This window comes from Phycomyces blakesleeanus (assembly GCF_001638985.1).
Source record: "Phycomyces blakesleeanus NRRL 1555(-) unplaced genomic scaffold PHYBLscaffold_24, whole genome shotgun sequence".
NCBI lineage: Eukaryota > Fungi > Mucoromycota > Mucoromycetes > Mucorales > Phycomycetaceae > Phycomyces > Phycomyces blakesleeanus.
This window is the reverse complement of record NW_017265157.1, coordinates 552004-571484: the sequence shown is the minus strand read 5'-3', so window position 1 is coordinate 571484 and position 19481 is coordinate 552004. Positions and strand designations below refer to the sequence as shown.

The 19481-nt window shown below is 34.0% G+C and overlaps 8 protein-coding genes across 8 annotated transcripts; 6 read left to right on the top strand and 2 right to left on the bottom strand.

The window, feature by feature from the left end:
• Nucleotides 1-1739: 1739 nt before the first annotated feature.
• Nucleotides 1740-2642, bottom strand: PHYBLDRAFT_150294 (hypothetical protein; the record flags this gene model as incomplete). Its single annotated transcript, XM_018432444.1, has 3 exons — nt 1740-2104; nt 2333-2459; nt 2529-2642. The coding sequence occupies 3 exons, from the start codon at nt 2640-2642 to the stop codon at nt 1740-1742; spliced, it is 606 nt and encodes a 201-aa protein (XP_018286744.1).
• An 851-nt stretch (nt 2643-3493) lies between these two features.
• PHYBLDRAFT_173121 (hypothetical protein) lies at nt 3494-3985 on the top strand (the record flags this gene model as incomplete). The annotated part of the gene is made up of 1 exon (XM_018436943.1): nt 3494-3985. The coding sequence occupies one exon, from the start codon at nt 3494-3496 to the stop codon at nt 3983-3985; it is 492 nt and encodes a 163-aa protein (XP_018286743.1).
• Nucleotides 3986-5211: 1226 nt separating this feature from the next.
• Nucleotides 5212-5829, top strand: PHYBLDRAFT_77364 (hypothetical protein). The gene has a single exon (XM_018443248.1). The coding sequence runs from the start codon at nt 5226-5228 to the stop codon at nt 5787-5789; it is 564 nt and encodes a 187-aa protein (XP_018286742.1). The 5' UTR covers nt 5212-5225; the 3' UTR covers nt 5790-5829.
• Nucleotides 5830-6612: 783 nt separating this feature from the next.
• On the top strand, nt 6613-7623 carry PHYBLDRAFT_173119 (hypothetical protein; the record flags this gene model as incomplete). Its single annotated transcript, XM_018436942.1, has 4 exons — nt 6613-6711; nt 6821-6885; nt 6998-7389; nt 7478-7623. 4 exons carry the CDS (start codon nt 6613-6615, stop codon nt 7621-7623), a joined length of 702 nt encoding a protein of 233 aa, XP_018286741.1.
• Nucleotides 7624-8253: 630 nt separating this feature from the next.
• PHYBLDRAFT_150290 (hypothetical protein) lies at nt 8254-9310 on the top strand (the record flags this gene model as incomplete). Its single annotated transcript, XM_018432443.1, has 4 exons — nt 8254-8358; nt 8492-8556; nt 8655-9049; nt 9165-9310. The coding sequence occupies 4 exons, from the start codon at nt 8254-8256 to the stop codon at nt 9308-9310; spliced, it is 711 nt and encodes a 236-aa protein (XP_018286740.1).
• A 2029-nt stretch (nt 9311-11339) lies between these two features.
• Nucleotides 11340-11859, bottom strand: PHYBLDRAFT_117157 (hypothetical protein; the record flags this gene model as incomplete). Its single annotated transcript, XM_018428567.1, has 2 exons — nt 11340-11399; nt 11605-11859. Coding segments are annotated over 2 exons (315 nt in total), but the record flags the coding sequence as incomplete, so codon positions are not given.
• Nucleotides 11860-14045: 2186 nt separating this feature from the next.
• PHYBLDRAFT_150288 (hypothetical protein) lies at nt 14046-14610 on the top strand (the record flags this gene model as incomplete). Its single annotated transcript, XM_018432442.1, has 2 exons — nt 14046-14164; nt 14394-14610. 2 exons carry the CDS (start codon nt 14046-14048, stop codon nt 14608-14610), a joined length of 336 nt encoding a protein of 111 aa, XP_018286738.1.
• A 1216-nt stretch (nt 14611-15826) lies between these two features.
• Nucleotides 15827-17022, top strand: PHYBLDRAFT_160106 (hypothetical protein). The gene is made up of 4 exons (XM_018434117.1): nt 15827-15963; nt 16129-16193; nt 16290-16684; nt 16739-17022. The coding sequence occupies exons 1-4, from the start codon at nt 15865-15867 to the stop codon at nt 16882-16884; spliced, it is 705 nt and encodes a 234-aa protein (XP_018286737.1). The 5' UTR covers nt 15827-15864; the 3' UTR covers nt 16885-17022.
• The last annotated feature ends 2459 nt before the right edge of the window (nt 17023-19481 follow it).

Here is a 19481-nt window from a genome sequence, read left to right as displayed (position 1 = left end):
TCTGTATAAATACTCCAAGATTTATATCAATAAAAAGCATTCAATTCTCTATATTCCTATCTGTTTCTATTTATTTACAACATCCTAGTTGGTGGTGATCTATTATCAAAACTTATACAAGTTAAAATAATAGAAAGATACACCCAGTTGAGACTTGACAAAGGAGTATATGTAAAATCAAAGAGAGGATAAAAGATACTTTTTATTGATATGAATTGAATTGTCTTATATAGTTTTCTAAACTAATATTGCACATTATTCACAGTAGTTATTAAATTATATTTAAATAAAAGGAGGGTCATTATACTGTAGTTAACACTCAGGAAGATGTTACTGCACATAAAGAGATACTGTGGTTAACCATCTTCAGATTTTATGGATTTATCAAAATAATATCGGACAAAAGTTATATTTTTTTCAAACTATATATTTTACAAAATCAAAACTTTCATTTTGTGCTCTGACTATATATAAAAAAAATCAATTTATTTCTTGGCTATTTGTATATTGGGGGAAGAAGCAAATTCTATGTGTGGTATTTCAGGTACGAAACAATAGAAAAATAAAATATTTGATAATAGAGATGTATAGAAATACTTTGAGACTGTATATCAGTTGTCTTTATTCATAAATAAAAAGTGTCCCTTTTTATAAGAAAACACAATCTGCTCTTGTCATTACGTCTTAGTTTCTTAAGGCTTTCTTCCTTTACTATATTTGGTTATTAGAGTGTATTTACTGCTTAACTAGTGTCGGTATTACAATTATGACATCAAGTCATAAATCATACTTCTTTAGCTCTTAGCTATTCTTTTCTCTTTTATACTAGAGCTTTAGGACTTCCTACTAAATTAGCTCCATATCGATCTGACACAGTTTACCCGGCAGTATGATATAATTATCTTAACAATCTTTAAAATATTATCTACAGTACTAACTGTAATAATTATTGGGCTGATTACTTAATCGTTTATATATATTTTATACTGACAAGATGATAGCTACTACGCTATCCCAATATGAATATGTTCTTATATGTGATAAATCCAACATCCGAGTGTCTGGATCACCACACTATGATCAACTCAGTCTTGACAGTTTTCCATAGCAATATGATGGGAGCACTCAGCAATATACTCCAAAAAATAACTACAGACCAACCTAGACTTTCTCTTAACCAGTGTTTTGAGTTTGAAGAAGCACTTTTCAATCAGTTTTAGAAAAGAAGAGTGTTATAAATGAGTATTGACTACTGCTATAATCGAAAATAAGTCTGAAGGAAATAATATAAGGCCTCAGCTATTCCAGTCAAAGGTGTCTACCAATTTCTTTATTATTTAACACACGGGTTTATTATGCATGATAGTGATTATATTTCATATGATGATATCACCATAATATGAGATACATCAGTGGATTATTATAAGCATAATTATAACTCATAAACACATTTACTTTCGATGTTAATACTTTATTGAGACTACACACATTTATATAATTAATCATACATTAATTATCCCAAGATCACGTTGCTCTGATTAAGGCTCAGATAGGATTGATTATCTGACCTCAGTCATATAATTTTCCCAATCCAAAACAATATAAATAGTGGTGATAGTTCAGTGTAGAAACCTCGTCAAATTTTGATATGAAATCTTTCTCAATAAACAAAACCTACACAAGTTCTCACAAATATTTATTACTTATTTCAAATCTTGAATTCTTTCTTTTACAACTTCTTAAAACTTCAACCACCACAACAGAGAGTATGGAGGGGAAAAGTGTAGATGGTGTTGTGAATTAGCAAACAATTCAATGACAATGTAAAATCTATGGATTAAGACATTATTCATAATGAAGTTGTGGGGGGCAGAATTACTGTAGTCAAGCAAATCCATAATCATCTTTACAAATTCAACAAAAATTGGTCCTATCATGCCATCAGGACTCAACTTTGCCTGCACACTCTCAACACTCTGGTAAGAAATACCAGCAAGAATTGAGATGTTTAGTCCCCTTTTCAACTTTGTTTTCACAATGCTGGCCTTGCCTTTCTTAGACCACCCTTGTTCTCTGATCAGGTTTGCATTAAAGTCTGCTTCGTCTGCAAAAATGTAATTGGTTTTATACAATAAACTATTTGTATGCATATTGTCTACATATACTTTTCTCAGCTTAATAGTCTTTGAGTCGTTTCTTTTTTCCTCCACTGGCTTGATTCTCTTCAGTGTGAATCCAATGTTGTTGACAATGTGCTTATGTAAGCCACTGATGCTCAAGTTCTGCTATTGAAGCTCTGAAAATTTTCTAAACAGTTTCTATCTCATTTGACCAAGAGTCAAGGTGCAGCATTTGATCAAGAAGTCTTGAATAAACTTTGAACACTCATTGATTATCTTAAGACTTTCTATGTGTGAGCCGCCTTGCTTCTTAGGCTCTACAGTAGCATCACTCTCAAACTTGGTGATGATGTTGTTAATTGATGCCCATGAGACACCAAACGCCCTGGCTGCTTCAGCTTAGATCACAGACTCTTCTATATGACATTTCTCCACAATCATATTCTTGATGTGAATCAGAAGAACCTTTTGTGGTTTATTTCTCTTTCTTCTCTTAGCAATAGCAGTTTGATTAGGGTTCATGTAGAAGGATTTGAATATAGAAAAAGATAATGGATAAAGACAGTACTCAAAATCATATTGCAAACTTAGCATTATATACTTTTCTTATAACAATATATTGACATTATATGTTTTCTTTTATTGTTTTTAATAAACAGTATAGATATTCTTTAAATACTTTATTGCACATATTAGTATTCTTCATGCTCTTTATTAATTTGCTTTAAATTTCTTTCTATCCACATTAATTAATTTTTTTTTCATATATAGTCGGAGCGCAAAATAAAAGGCTTGATTTTGCAAAATATATAGTTTGAAAAAAATATAACTTTTGGAGTGGAAATCCTATACAAGTTCTAGTGACTTGTTATTACAAAAGAAGCAGAAATTAAAATGATTATTTATCAGTTTGTAATTTTAGAAATTTGTAATCAGTTTATAATAATTTGTAATATTACTAAACACTACTTGAGTATAGTCAAAAATGAATAATCATTTTAAAAAGTATACAAGATAACTCAAATCAAAATAATAAGATAATATCTAGCCATTATAATTTATATGTAATAAACTATTTTCTGTTATGACAATTAATAGAGCATCTTTTATAAGATTTACTTCTGTTACAATAACCAATAAAATGGAGGTACTCAGCCAGATTGATCGCTCAAATTTTAAATTTAGAACGCGATATTATTGGACTAAAATTGTAATAGCAACAATCAAAATTTGATCAAAAAATATACGCTCTCTGATTGGCTGAATCCTTACTTTTTTATATGCAATATGATACTGTTTTTATCTTTCTCCTTAATAAATCATAGAATTTACTGTCAACAAAGTCATGTAACACTTCTTTCACTCCGTATAACATGCCAAAATACAGTGCAAAGCAACAAACAGTTGCTGCCTTAAAGAAATTGCATAAAATCAGAAAATTTGTAGCAAAGAAAAAAAAAAGTCTGGTACAATCTTTATCAGCAAGCGCAGATGAGCTGTTGAAAAATATTTCAGAAGTCCTTGAAGAGAAAGTTGATGCAGAGTTAAAGAAGATAGCTGTTGTGAAGGATCTTGAGCAGAACCTTCAAGCCAACAGATACTTACACAAGGGTGACAATACATTGCCAAAGCTTAAATCAAAGGAAGAAAAACTTGCTTTCCTTGAAGACCTAGATGCAGATGGGTTCAAAGAAGAAATCAGAATGTTCAAAAGCTCGTTTAATAAGCTATACAAGATAATCAAAGACTGTTCTTTATATAAGTCACTGAAAGGACATAAGCAGACTGATGTAAAGCTTCAATTAGCTTTGGTCTTGGAGAGACTTGGCTCAGATGAGAATGCTGTATCCTTGTTATATTTTTAGAAAAAGAAAGAAAAACAAAGTGCAGACGAGAAGTACGGTAAGACTTTGTTTATTGATGAAAAAAGAGATCCCCTTCTATTGCTATTTGCTATGTGAGTTTATATAGACATTGCGTGTGTATTTAGGATAATGATATGAGTATATCATGTGATGTCTGTTTTCTTATATCATAGATAATATATTGTTAAGTTATTACTCACGCTCTTGTTTGAGTGATTAGTGATGTTGACTAAGGTGTGTGACCTTGTTATCGGTATATTCTTTATTTAATGATAGTGTGAGAAATAATGTATAATTGATACTGGCCACTTATTCAATATGTCTTTGTCTTATTGTCTGTGCGCTCTATTTGAATCTACGATTATGTTGGATACAACAAGTAGAAACCAACTATTACACAACAGGGATTTGAATTACAGGGATTTGAATAGTAGCAGATATAAACAATATTATTTTGTCTCTTTAATAAATAACACTCTCACAGTATCTACTTTTCCCATTATTGAGATACTTACCCATAAACAATCCCGAATATCTCATTTCATAATCTCAAACAACAACAACAGACGGTCTCATCGAATTCTGAGAGAATTCTAAAGTTGACCCTTAATTCACTGGATAGACCAGAGAACAAGGAAGACAAAGCCCAAGTCTCCCACCTACCCATATCTGTAATGACCAGTAGCTGATCAATTAGATACACAAAGAATAAGAAATTACTTTATATAGTTTTTTTGCTGTTTGAATAAAAGATGATTAATATCACTTGGGCCTTGTCTTCCTTGTTCTCTGGTCTATCCAGTGGAATTTGATCAATTTAATCTGGTGTGACAAAGACAATGTATTATCTGACATTTGAAAAGAAATTTGAAAAATCCGAATGCATAAAGGTCGCTAATATAAGCCAAAATAAAAAATTAGTGGAAGAAAAGTGATCACATAACTTACAAAACTCTACAAACAAATATTTTAAGTTTTTTTCCCTATTTAATTAGACTTTTAATAAAATCCTAGGCCTTTCATTGACTTCTACAAAAAAAAAAGACATTAAAAAAAATATCATTTCCAATAGAAAAGCCAATAAAGGATCATTAAAAAGTGAAGGTTTGCAAAAAAGTATTTAAACTCCATGGCACTAAAGTGGATTTTTAGCAAAAAAAAAAAAAAAAAAACTGTCAGAAAACTGCCTTGTCAAACTGCTAGAAAACCACATTTTTTTCTCCCATAGCGTGAAAGAGTAATGACCAACAATGATACAATGAGTTCTCTCACAAGACAGCAGATAATTCGTGAGATGGAAGCAGAAGAAGTCGATGATGATGCAAGAGAGATGATGATTGTTGCTCCTACATCCGTAGAACATAGTAACTGGCAAGTTCAGTCATTTGTTGATGAGAACACTGCACACGTAGTTGAGGTTACGGATCGTAATTTGATCATTAAATGTACATGTTCCGATTATGAAAGAAGACAGAGACCATGCAAACACATGTACTTGCTGAAATTGCACACTACCTTTCAATTACACTTTTCCATCGCTCCTTCAAACACCACTTACGAAACTTATGTCAATCCTAACCCTAAAACCGCCATCACAGCCAATCTCTCCTCCTTTTTCTTCGATCAATGTATTCAAACAAGTCAAAAACTGTATCAATCTCACCAAGACCTTGACACATTATCCCAATATACAACAAATGATGAGGCAAAACGTATATATGACATACAGCAACAATTACTTTTTTCAATTCAATCCTCAAAAGACAAATATGAAGTAAACTTCCGCAAATCAAATAATCAATAATAAAAAATATAAATATTGCTTTTTTTAAAAGAAATCTTTAATAAATTGAAGCAATTCTCAAAGTGTCTTTGTAAATTATAAATTTTCTTATTTTCTGGTAAATGCATTTTTTTTGTCTTATTTCCTGGTATGTACGCCTCAATTTCGGCTAATGTTTTGCCATATACCAGGAAATATAGGCATTCATAGTTTGGCTTTCGATGTGTAGCAATGACCTGAGTATTAACGTAGCGTGTAATAAAATACTGAAACACTCGTCATGTATATATATATATATTATTAGTGAAACTAAACAAGACCTAAATTAGGAAGGATGGAAGAGGAGGGGACTTTGGAAGGCATTAGTTTATTCTGATTTTTTTTAAAAAAAAACAATTTACTTATTTGTACTTTACTGTACCTTAAAAATGAATTAGTAAGCAATTGAGTTGATCTCAAACATTCGGTTGAATTATTGCTTAAGACTTGTATATTTATGGAATATCTCAAGATTAAGTATCTGAAGGTTGGGTCATAATGAAAATATGTACCTTCCCTTTAGGTTCAGAAAATGCTCATATGCTTCAAAAACAGTACCGCATTTTGTGACTAAAGGTACGTCTTGAAAATGAAAAGAAGGAATACATATGTACCAACTCCACACTAAAACAAGAGAAGTAAAGAGGAAACTTAATTTTGATAAGCTTCCTTTATTTTTCTAAAAAGAAAAAGAAAAACAGAATACGCGCACAAACACACAAATATATATAAATACTCAGTTCAATAATCCTTTTAAAATTACATTCTATACATCCTTTATTGTTTTAATACACTTGTCAAACCAATGCAATCAATTAAGCTGTACGATCTTCCGCTCAGAAACTTTGAAGGAAAGTGCTGGTCTTACAATACTCTTAAAGCCCGTGTTTCCTTAAACATCAAGGTAAATACATTAATATACATTTTAAATATGCACCCAATTCAAAAGCTATGAGTATATATTTATGTATATATATATATGTATGTGTGTGTGTGTATTATGGGTATAAAAGGGTATTCCGTTTGATACTGTATGGGTTCCATTTAGCCAAATCTCAACTGTAATTCCTAAATTGACGTAAGTGAAGTTGCGCCATAATACGTACGCTAATCTTGTTTATTTTCGTCTTCGAAGCATAACTGACAGCCAACACATGTTGTTTTCCTTTTCTTTTTTTTTCTGCCTATAGAAAGTCCACAAAAACCCCAACGGTTCCCATTATTGTGGACACGAGTAAAAATTTTGTTATACAAGATTCATGGAAAATTGCTCAGTACCTTGAGGCTACCTACCCTGACGCCCCCAGTCTTTTCCACGGAAATGAAGCTCTACATGAGGCTGCCGAAGCAAACTTTAGCTCATTCTCAGGTGCTTTCTTCTGTCTTATTGTCGTGACTGAGTCAAAAAACATTGGTGATGAAGACGACAATACTGCCTTTCGAAAGAGTCGTGAATCTATGTTTGGAACTACTATTGAAAACTTTGCCGGAAATCCAGAAGATAAAATCAGAATTATCAATGAAGGACTAATAGATGTCAGAGCTAAATTAGCAAAGTCTGCTTACTTGTCAGGATCTAAAGGTATGTATCGATGAGTCACCCAATTAGATGGATATGTATAAATTTGACGACCTATTCTTATTAATCAATTACCGTGTTTTTTTATTAGTGGGATGGACTGATGCTGTATTGGTTGCAAACTTTATGATGGTAGACGTTATTAACCATGATATCTTTCAATCCAGAATATTGGATGGTGTTCCGGGCGACAATACTTTGAGGGAATGGTATGAGCGTATGGTCAAATACATATAAGTCAATATTAGTATTATCCAATATACTAGAATACGAATATATTCTACTCTTTTTAAAGGAAAACAAAATAAATTGAAAAATCTTTATTTCTTGAATTGTCCACGTTGAAATATATGATCCATGGCTGATATACTATTCATGAAATATACGATTAAAAGAAAGATACAGTTGTATATAATCAATAATCAATGCTTCTTTGAAAGCCAAAAACTTAATTAATAAAATAGACCTTGGCCTTGATATAACATTAGTATTCCAACAAGTAAAGGCCATGTTTGTTAAATTACATGCTTTCTCAAAAGATTATATTATATATATATATATATTAGTACTATTGCAGCTTTAACTATTTGCTTACAAATTAACTGGCTTTTATTTTTTTTTGTTAACACACACAAGAGTTTTGTACTACCTAACAAACTTCAACTTATTCTTTTAGGCAAGATATGAAGGTACAGAAAAGTAAGAATACATGTATATATAAAAAGCAAACCAAACTGAAACAAGACGAAATGGAGTATATGCTACTCAAGTTGAAAGAACGATTATACGCACCAAAACTATAAATACAAATGTATTATTAACTCCAATTTTTTAATTTCTCACACCTCTTTACTATTTTTCTACATTATGTCTACGAAGCCTATCCAATTTTATGATCTCCGTCTTCCAGCTCTCGGCGAGAAAGCTTGGTCTCCAAATACATATAAGGCACGCTATGCACTGAATATAAAGGTATCACTTTATCATTTCTAGTGCTCAAAGCAAAATATCAATATATCAATATATCAATATATATATGTATATGTATATATGTATACCACACACCCACCCAACTTTTAACTAATAAGTCCCAAATCACTTTTAGGGTCTTCCTTATGAAACAAAATGGGTTACTTTTCAAGAAGTTCATACTATAATTCCAGAAATCACGTAAGTCTATATTTTATTCTATTATACTATCACTGTAAAGCGCATATATATATACGCAAATAGTAACTAATCTCATCATTACTCTTTACTTTTTGCAGCAAGACTGGCGAGGCTCCTACTGTACCCATCATTGTAGATGTTGAGAAAGACAAGGTTATTCAGGATTCTTTCAAGATTGCAAAGTATCTGGAGGCCACATACCCTCAGACGCCTAGTTTATTCCATGGCAATGAACAGCTGCATACATCCATGCAAGAGAAATTTGTCACTCGCCTGGCTCGTCCTCTGTTTTGTCTTGTTGTGTTTAAGGTTATCAAGGCAACTGGTGATGAGGATGTGCAGTCCTGGTTCCAAAAGACTCGGGAAGCCAAGTATGGAATGCCTATTGAACAGTTTGCGGGAAATCCAGAGGACCGTATTAAGGAGATTCATGAAGGATTGAAAGATACCAGAAAGACTTTAACAGAAACGCCTTATTTGACCGGATCAAAAGGTATTTGAATTGATTACTGTTATTATTTGGTTATTTAGCTAATAATTTATCTATTAACTAATTACTGAAAATTGTTTTTAAATTTTATATATTATTATATAATTTTGGCTTATAGTTGGTTGGGCCGATGTCGTGTTGTTCTCGCAGTTAAAGATGATAGATTCTATTGATAAGGCATTACTGGAGTCAAGAATATTGGATGGTACAAATGGAGAAAAGTCACTGAGAGAGTGGTATGAGCGTATGTCTCAGTACGAATAAGTTATGGGCCATATAATAAATGTTTAAAATCTACAATTAACGATTATGTGAATATACATATAAAGATATTTAAAGAAGTCTAATTATCTAAAACATACACCTTGCTCTTGACCATCAAAATACTTCTTTTTGAATGATCTGTTATGATGACACAAAAGTAGATAGGGAAGAGGTGGCGAGCCCAATAATAATTTCTATTCTACTCTATATATCTATATATCTATATGTGTGTGTAGTATAAGAACCATATTACAGTGTTTCTACTTGAGATTAAGACAACTTGGGAAATGTTTTCGACAAATCAAAATGTAATTTTAGACAAGATGCTTGCCTTTTGTGGACAGAACGAGAATGAAATTTAGGCAAAGAGAATGTAGTCTTCAAAGTAAATATTTATTCAGACATTTTAACTATACGTCTAAATGACTCAAAGAGACAGACTAACTTAGGCACAGTGGTGGAATTGTTATTGCTGTAGTTCATGCTGCTTTGATTGTTGTGGCTATTACTGCTTGTTTGCTTGCCTTTATCAGATCTTTGAAAGGCGGTTAGACTTTTTGAATTTTGAATTTTTATTTCTGCACAAGTACTCAGGTTCATCAAGAACATCTTTAGCAGTTAGATTTCAGAAAACATTTTATATAGTGTATATTAGCCACACCGAGAATTAAATACAGATCGAAAAGAGATGCCCAAGCTGTGCTTATTTTATAAAAGAACATTTAAACTTTTTGACGATCCAAATGCTCTTTCTTTACTGGTCTGTAAAACCTGTAATACACTGTGGCAGCGAGATGTTAATGCTGCAAAGAAAAATATGATGACAATTGCTTTGTCTACTTGGAGAGGAGTCCATTGACCAACCGCTTCCCAACGTTCTGATAAAGTCAAGCAAGCAAGCAACAACAATAACAACAACAATCCAATCACTGTAACGTAAACAGGTTGTCTCTTTGAGTCAATTAGACATATAGTTAAAATGTCTGAATAAATTTCTACTTTGAAAGCTAATTTCTCTAATAATAATAAGCTCAATGTGTCTGCTTGTTTGTTCGTTTATGTGTGTGTGTGTGTTTGAGTGAATGAGTATTGGAAGGATAGAAAGAGAAAGAAAAAGAAGAAGAAAAAGGGAGGGCTTTATTCCTTGAGCTCCATCCCCATCCCCATCTCAATCCCAATCCCAATCTCTTTACTTTCCCACATCTACTGATCTTGTGTGTGTGTGTGTGTGTGTTTTTTTTTGGGGTTTTAGTTTTCTTTTATGTTATCCTTTAAATTCAATTTAGGCTTCATCATCATTGGCCTCGTCCTTTTTAACTTTCTGTTGCTTCTTCTTTTGAGCTTTGATGCGGTTGTCCTTGGTAACGTTCTTGACCTGGTTCAGCTTACGCACAAGTTTTGTCTTTGAGCCCTTTGCCTTGTCATCAGATGATGGCTTGGTAGAAGAGGTGACTTGGGCGGGATCGTCGGTGGAAGCAGCAGTAGTCTCCTTGTTAGAGTCCGAGGTAGTGAGAGAATGATCGTTGCTAAGGCGGGGTACACCTGCAGGAAGGTCTACAGTCTCGGTAGAGGTTTCAGTGGTAGGAGCAGTGTCTTTGTTAGAACCATTCTTGGAGACAGGCTTCTTTTTCTTCTTATCGGCAGCTGCCTTTTTGGCTGCTGATTTCTTTTTGGGGGCAGGCTTATTAGACTCAGAGGCATCTGTATCAGAATCGCTGCTGGATTCCGAAGCAAAGCGGCTCAAAATAGTGTCGACGATCTCTTTACCAAGGGCTTCATGAGCAGAGGTGCGTCTGGCGACAGCAGGAGTAGTGGAAGAAGATGGCTCATCAGCAGCACCGGATTCTGGTTCAGTATGCGAAGCTTCAGGCTCGCTGGGGAATACCGGCTCAACAGGCTCGGCCTTGATTGCCTTGGCTGCCTTCTTAGACTTGGAGGTCTTACGGCTGGAAGACTTCTTGGGAGCAGGAGCAGCATCATGAGCATCGGACTCGTTCTCAGAGTCATCCTTTGGGGGGTGGTTTTTGATGTATTCCTCCATCTCATGGGAATACCGGACCTTGTCCTTATTGGCCAGGTCAATGTAGGGCTATATACATACACGACCGACCAAATGATCGATTAAAAGATTAAGCGATTAAGTGAGTGAGTGAGCGAGTGAGTGAGTGAGTGATTGGATGATTAAATGATTTAGGTGCGTGTAAAGTTTTTTTTCTTCTTTTTTGTAAAAAAAAAAAAAAACCTCCTCCCAATGATAATAATGATGATGATGACGATAATATCAGTGCGTTTACCTGCTTTTCCTCCTCAGTCAAAGCATTCCACTTTACGCCAACCTCCTTGTAAACCTCCTTTTGGTTCAGTTCAGGATGCTCGGCTTTGATAAGAGGGCTCATTTTTACGGCAAAGTGAACATAGCTGTGATAGTTTCTCTTGGGTGCATTCTTGTCCTTGGATTTACTAACCTTGCGCTTCTTTTTATGGTCTGATTCAGCTGGGACTTCTTTGATATTTGCTTCAAAGTCGTCCAAGTATTCAACAAGAACCATAAATCCCTCGGAGATGTTTCTAATTGCTGATTGAAGCTATATTTTATATATATATATATATTTATAAGAATACAAATAAATACAAAAAGATATATATATATATATATGCATACACGTATAAATCTAAATTATTATCCTTATTATTTTCATAGCTAACTAGCTAACTAGCTAACTAACTAATTAATTAATTAATATTGATAATGAGTATAATGAAAATGGTAAAGATAATTGTGATGATTATGGATTTGATGATGATGATGACAATGATGATGACAATGCAACGAATAAAAATAAAAATAAAAATAAAAGGAAAAAAGGTTTTCTACAGCTATACAAAGTCAATAGACTTATTGATATTTACCCTCTTTCTTTTTTGAGGGGTGAGCTGGCTAAGTGGAACTGACATGTCTTGTTGTCTTTGTTTTTGTTTTTGTTTTTTTGTGTGCGTGTGCGTGTACGTGTGCGTGCGTGCGTGTTTTTTTTTTATTTAGGTATTTGATATTTTGTTTTGACCTTTGGCGTTCACCTAATTGTGGTCGACCGGCTTTTATCGGTCAACTATAAAATTCTTTCTTTACTGTTTATAGTAATTTTTGAATTTGAAAAAGACAGTCCTCTGATGTCAGTTGCACAGAGCATTCGCATTTTGCTAAAAAAAAAAATGCGCGCTTCAGTAATATACCTGTAATCTTTTTCTATCCTTTTTCTTTTATAAGCATGCTCAACAACAGTAATCAGCCCATCAATTCTCGAAAGAAGTCTACTCTATCATGTAGCTTTTGTAACAAAGAAAAATGAAAAAAAGAAAAAAGAAATGAGAGCCTTAAAACTATTCACGATGCCTACGAAGAAAAGCAAGATTCAGTTGACGCAGATGACCAACTTACTTGAAGACTGCAACATCAAAAAGGAAAAAAAAAAGATAGACAATGTGTGCCTACTTCTTCTTTCTCAACGAAACAATTTAGAATGTTAAAGCTGAGAAACTATGATGGATTTCTTCTGTGTGTATTATGATAACTTCGAGCACATGCACGCAACACTTTTGCGAAAAATAATTAACCGACTTGAAGATAAAACAATCTGGTGGACGCAGTACGCATCCAATATTATATGACGCTCCTCATATGGACTATTAAAGACACAGTAAAATAGGGTACTATCAATGAAAAGTATCATATAAGTCACTACTTATTTGAAGTTGTCGTATATTGACCACCCCCCAGAAAATAATCACCAGCATATACTATACCTGTGTCATCTTGTTGACATGGACAATATAGCTTGTGAAATTATTATACAAGCCTGATTCTATAACAGCTTTTTTATATTAAAAAAAAATAGGTGCTTGCAGCTGTTGTCTATTTCTTTCTTACATTTTCACATGGGGGGTTTTTTTTTGGAAAAATAAGTTGTATTCATGACATTTCAAGCATGTAATTGATGCTGTATTAAGCAAAGTTTCTCACTCTCTTTCCAAATGTACATAAACACCATAATTCTTTCTAGAAGAAAAAAGGCTACTGATTGATCAGCACAGACGCTTTAAAGTCGCTGAAAAGATGAGAGGGGAGGAAATGTTTGCAAAGGCAGATGGTTCCTGAGACGACACGAAAGAGTCGGTGCTCTTACAGGAGTACACAAAACTTTTCCTTCCTTCTTGTAGGAAAGCCGCCCGCAAAAAGGTATGGAACAAGATTGTCAAAAGTGACAATGAAGCGACACCCGAAGAACTGGACCTGTCATACGATACTTGTCGCCATAATAGGGGGTTTCATTATCTCTTAGGATTAGGATTAGGATTAGGATGTTAAACCTGTAGCCAATGGCAGCGAATATGAAATGAAAATTATTGAGTCCCCCTTTTTAATTAATTGTTTTATTCTTGAACCTGATATTTTATTATAAGCAATTAAGTTAATTTCTATTAATTATATTGAGAATTTAGCTTATAAAAAGTTGATATATAAAGTAGAAATATGTAAGAGAGGCAAATAAATTGATAAACTTTTGCTCCAAGTATTTTAAGACGTCAAAATGAGCAATCCTCAATTTCAATCCGAAAGCCTTTTCCTTCGGATTAAATCTACACATTTTAATTCTATTCAGATTCTTCTCAGCCAATAATTTCACCATTTAAACGCCCGCTTTCCGAATCCTAATTCGAATCCTAATCCTAAGAGATAATGAAACCCCCTAATATGCTGAAGCTTGTAGGCAACTACAAGAAAGCCTTTAACGAGAAAACCATTTGCTGGTACCTCAGACACAAACAGAAACAGGCCAGAGGCATAGAAGGCTGTCAGTATGGCTCTTAATAAGATACACCTAATTATGTACTTGGTTTTCTTTGAGGTTTCTGATTACATATGTGGGTTTCATTAAACTTAAAAGGAGCAGCACGAGGCGTTCAAGTTGCCTGGACGTCAACAAGAGATTTCCAAGCATTAGATGAAACTTGGGGTCGAAGGCGAGTTATGGGCTATCTGGACAGCACCTCCTGGTTGAGTCGAGGAACTTTGAGAGTGTTACAGGCGGTGCTGCCGATCAGAAGACACAGCGAGGGAAGAGGAGTTCCCAGCAGCGTATAATATGGCTGTAGTCCGGTCAGCGGCTACTCAGACTAGCTTAGCTTATAGTGAGGAGAAGGAGAAGAAAGACGAGGATCATCCAAAGGTAGAAGAGAAATTACCAGAGTTCCAGGCCACGTATAATACTGAAGTCCTGGGTATATCAAAGCAGATACTTTAAAAGATCTATGATGTTGAGGGAATTAAAAAAAAATCCAAAAAAAATTGGTATTAATTTATTTAAAATGATATGCTGTCTTAATCCAGAGATACACTTCTTTGAAATTGGGCGACTATGAACCAAAATATGAGCTTATTCGTGATCTGTTGTGTACTGATCGTTCGTAGAACCGATATATAGCCCAAGAAATCTTCCGGTAATCCCATCAGGAGTAATAATGGACTGGTACTTTAAAGCATAAAAATGCTTCCACCCATTGTAAACGGCTTTTTTTTTTTTTTTGGAAATTCACTAGCTTGACTTTTATATGGTATTACTTGCATGGTAACCGTTGTTAAAAGCCTTAACATTTTGGTAAGATCCCAACTTTTGTCGTAAGGGGGTTTTTTTTGTAAAACCATTTACAAATTTTCCTAGGTGAACCTTGCTTGATATTAAATTGTAAACCCCACTTTGTCTGAGTAATGACTAAGGTCTTTTATTCACCCATAGATAGAAATACATAGTAAAAAAAAACCCCCCATCTCAATCTCACCAAAGTGACTTTGAAAATTATATTTTTTCAGCAACATTACAAAGCCAAGGTTGGTACAGACTAGTACATTCAAAAAGAGGTGTATGTTTATGCAGTAAATACTGCCATTACTTTCTACATGTCTCTCTCTTTCTTTTTAATTCATACAAAAGAACAGACAAAAATAGATAAATATGACCACCAGAATTCAAAGTATTTAGATCAAGTGTGGTGTATATAGTTCTGCTAGTCTTTCTATAGACTTGACATATTTAGATTATTGATTTTTTGAAGAGTAAGTTGAGACTGTCAATTAAGTTTTCCTTAAAGGGATTGACGTTTGATGTAAATCCATATCCCTTGTGCTGGTAATACAATGTTAAGGTTTCATCATTTTAGGTAATAAAAAGCTTTATCTATAAGTGGAAGTAAAACCGATCAATTCTTATATACACGCAAAATGCGGCTGATCACAATTATACAGGTTAACGCCTCTTGCATGCATATAAAAAAATACGTAAAAATAACCAAGTAGAGAAAGGATTGAGTGGAATTGGGGATAATGGGGATAGAATAAGTTGATGGGTGGTGGGGTTTGTTGTTTAAAGCAGCGCTTTTATGTCTTTTTGAATATATATAGTGGATTATTAATCAACAGGTAATCCTTTAGTACGTCTCTTTGAATCCTTCTTCTTCTTTTTTCTTAAGAATTTGTTTTTTTTTCTTTTAGTATTATTAATATGAAGCCTATTCAATTTTATGATCTTGCCCTTAAAGGTTTGGGAGAAGTACCTTGGTCTCCCAATACTTACAAGACGCGCTTCACACTAAATATCAAGGTAATGTAACATAACCCATTTTCGATGGATACACAGGCACATGAATAGGAATAGGAATAGCAAAAGGCATACAGTGCATATACAAATGGCTTTACTGCTGAGCAAACAAAAGAAAAGAAAAGAAAGTTTAATTGAACTAATAAATAATTGTCTACTTTTTATTAGGAACTCTCTTATGTAACAACATGGCTTTCGATTGATGAAATACACACCGTTATCCCGAAAGTCACGTAAGATTACTATACTTTTTCTTAAGAAAAAAAAAAGACATGCACTCAAGAGGTCAATTGCACCATAAAGTCTCTAATTGTTATTTATATTATTAGAAATACCGGTGAGACTCCCACTGTACCTGTGATCGTAGATACCGAGAAAGACCAGGTCATTCAGGATTCTTTCAAGATTGCAAAGTATCTGGAGGCCACATACCCTCAGACGCCTAGTTTATTCCATGGCAATGAACAGCTGCATACATCCATGCAAGAGACATTTGACACTCGCCTGCTCCGTCATCTCTTTTGTCTTTCGGTCCTGGCCATCTATAGAAACTGCGGTGACGAAAGTATGCAGGCTGAGTTCCGTAAGAATAAGGAACAAAAGTTTGGGGTTACTCTTGAACAATTTGCAGGAAATCCAGAGGACCATATCAAGGAAATCGGCAATATCTTGAAGGACACCAAGAATACTTTGACAGAAACACTTTATCTGACTGGATCCAAAGGTACAGAATGATATAAAAATACATAGAGATGGTTATTAATCTATCTATCTTTAGTTGGATGGGCCGATGTTGTGCTGGCTTCCTACCTAAAGATGGTGGATGTTCTGAACCATGATGTTTTTGAATCTGGTATCTTGGGTAGCAAAGAAGCCGAAGATTCTCTAAGAAAATGGTACGAGCGTATGTCTCGATACGCATAAGTTGACTTGTAAAATGATATTTATATTATCTCTTTCTCCGTGTGTGTGTATTGGGTGTGGTAGAGATCAAAAGTGATTTTGATGTTAGTCAAGTATATAAAAGCCATAAATAAAAGTAGGAAGATGTTTGGACTGATTATACGTTTTGGTGTATTGGAAATCGTGCCAAAAAGATGCATTATAGGACTTTACGCTGACCTTGAATAAGTTTACGTATATTACCAAAAAGGAAATTTTGAGAGAAAGCACCCATTGTTGTTTTTATTTATTTTTTCATTCTTTTTCTCAATCAAATCTTCTCATGTCTCCTAAAATCATTAAACAATCTCGTAAAAAGAGTCCCGAACTTTCAGATTACATGAAAGGCAAGATTGTGGGTGCTTATGACTTTGGAATTCCCATGGCTAAGATTGCGCGCAAGTATGAGCTACCCTACACGACAGTGACAACAACCATTGAGAGAGTGAAGAAAACGGGTACTGCCCTTACCAAAAAACGTGAAGGGAGACCTGTTCTCTTGAATGATCGTGATTTGAGAGCTCTGGGAAATATTGCGCGCAACGACCCAACTGCAACATTCGACGTGATTACAGCTGAAATTCAGGAATCTTCAGGTGTACCCATCAAGAGGGATGCTGTTCGTAATTCCTTAAAAAAGATTGGTTTACGCTCTTGTGTTGCTGCAAAGAAGCCTTTGCTAAAGGAAAGGCACATAAAAAACAGGTTAAAGTTTGCAAGAGATGCTCGTCGTCACAATCAACAGTGGAATCGGGTAATCTGGAGTGATGAGTCCAGATTCATGGTCTATCCAAGGGCAGGAAATGTGCGTGTTTGGCGCACTCCAGCACAGAAATATAGAAGAGGCTATGTACGTCCAAGAGTACAAGGCGGAGGAGGCTCAGTGATGGTCTGGGGGTGCATTTGGGCTGGTGGAGTGGGAAAACTTGTAATTGTCGATGGCACGCTAAATCAGACGAAGTACATAAGACTCTTACGACTTCATTTTATGCCCTGGTTTCGATGTTTTAAGCAAAGGAAAGATGGTGAGTTCATTTTCCAAGAAGATAATGCACCCTGCCATAAAGGTATTTTGGCAAAAGAATACAAAGAAGAGGTGAATCTGCCAGTGATGACATGGCCAGCAAACAGCCCTGATCTGAGCCCAATAGAAAACATTTGGGCATACTTGGAACGCCAGCTGAGAGCTAGAAGGGTAAAGCCAACAAATTCACACTCGTTGGCCAGAGCTCTTCAAGAAGAATGGAAAAAAATACCGAAGAAAGTAGTGAAAGCACATTGCATGTCAATGCCAAATCGAATCAAAGAACTTAGAAAAAATAATGGATTCCATACCCACTATTAAACTTTCTAATAAATTACATATACCTATTCACATAGCTAATATATATTACTCATAATTATTTCAGAGCTCTAGCTATACGTTAAAATGATAAAAAGATGTAAAGAAGTTGTATATTTTCATTGAAAAAAATCGGGATTTTAAAAAATACTTAAATTAAATATGGGTCAGTGTATATATATCTTTTGAGCTATGGAATTTAGGGCATGAGGTATATATTCTTATTGGATTGAAACCAAGAAGATTGTGGTAGTGGTCAAAGCGCGCTAAATATGCTAATATGTAATTGTTACTATTGATATTATCAAAATTACGTAATTATTGCCAAAATAAATCATAATAGTTATTTTATACACATTTAACATCATGAGTTAAAGTACTATGTCTGTTCTTGATGAGGGTTATAATTATCTATCACAAAATAGAATATCATCTGACCACTCCTCCTCTCTTTTTTGGTTTTTAATTTCTAGTTGTTTGAAAGCTGGTACAATTTTATATGATTTGGTACAATTTTAGAAAAAAGGAGAATTAGATGATTCATGATTCATGATTCATTCGTTTGTCTCCTATTGACATTCTTATATTTGCTAGAAGATTCCCTGTCTATTACATGCTACATATTGTAATCTCGGTGGAATGACAGAGATATGGGTGTATAGTATGTATACTATGTAGGTGTAGATTGGGGGTCATGAAATAATTGTGGTTCTATAGTTTTTGATTCGATCTCCTTGATGTTCCGCACTGCCAGTTGTGTGTACACTACACTGATGAAGGTTAAACTGGTCACTACTACTTACAGTGGTCAATTTAATTTTTTTTTATTTCTTTTGGGGAGGGGAACAAATAGGCGTACCTTTATATATACATATATAAATTGTAGTGTCAAAATATCAAAATATTAACATTCGATGGACAATTTGTATATTTTGAAACAAACAAAAAAAAGACTTTAATTAATGGTAGAGATATTCTTTCATGTTCTTTGTCTTATTTAACAGTGCATATGCATGCAGATGATAAAGCAAGGGTTTTTATGCATTTATTTAAATAAATAAAGAACTATTGCATTTTGGGTTAATTTATGTGCATTTTGCATTAATGAAGACAAAAAAGGGTTATTAAAGACATCTCTCCGACAGATAAGCAAGGATCGAATATGTTTAATAATCAAGAATGATCCAAGCTTAATCTTACAAGCATATTTCTTATTTCTTGTTTGGATCTAGGCTCT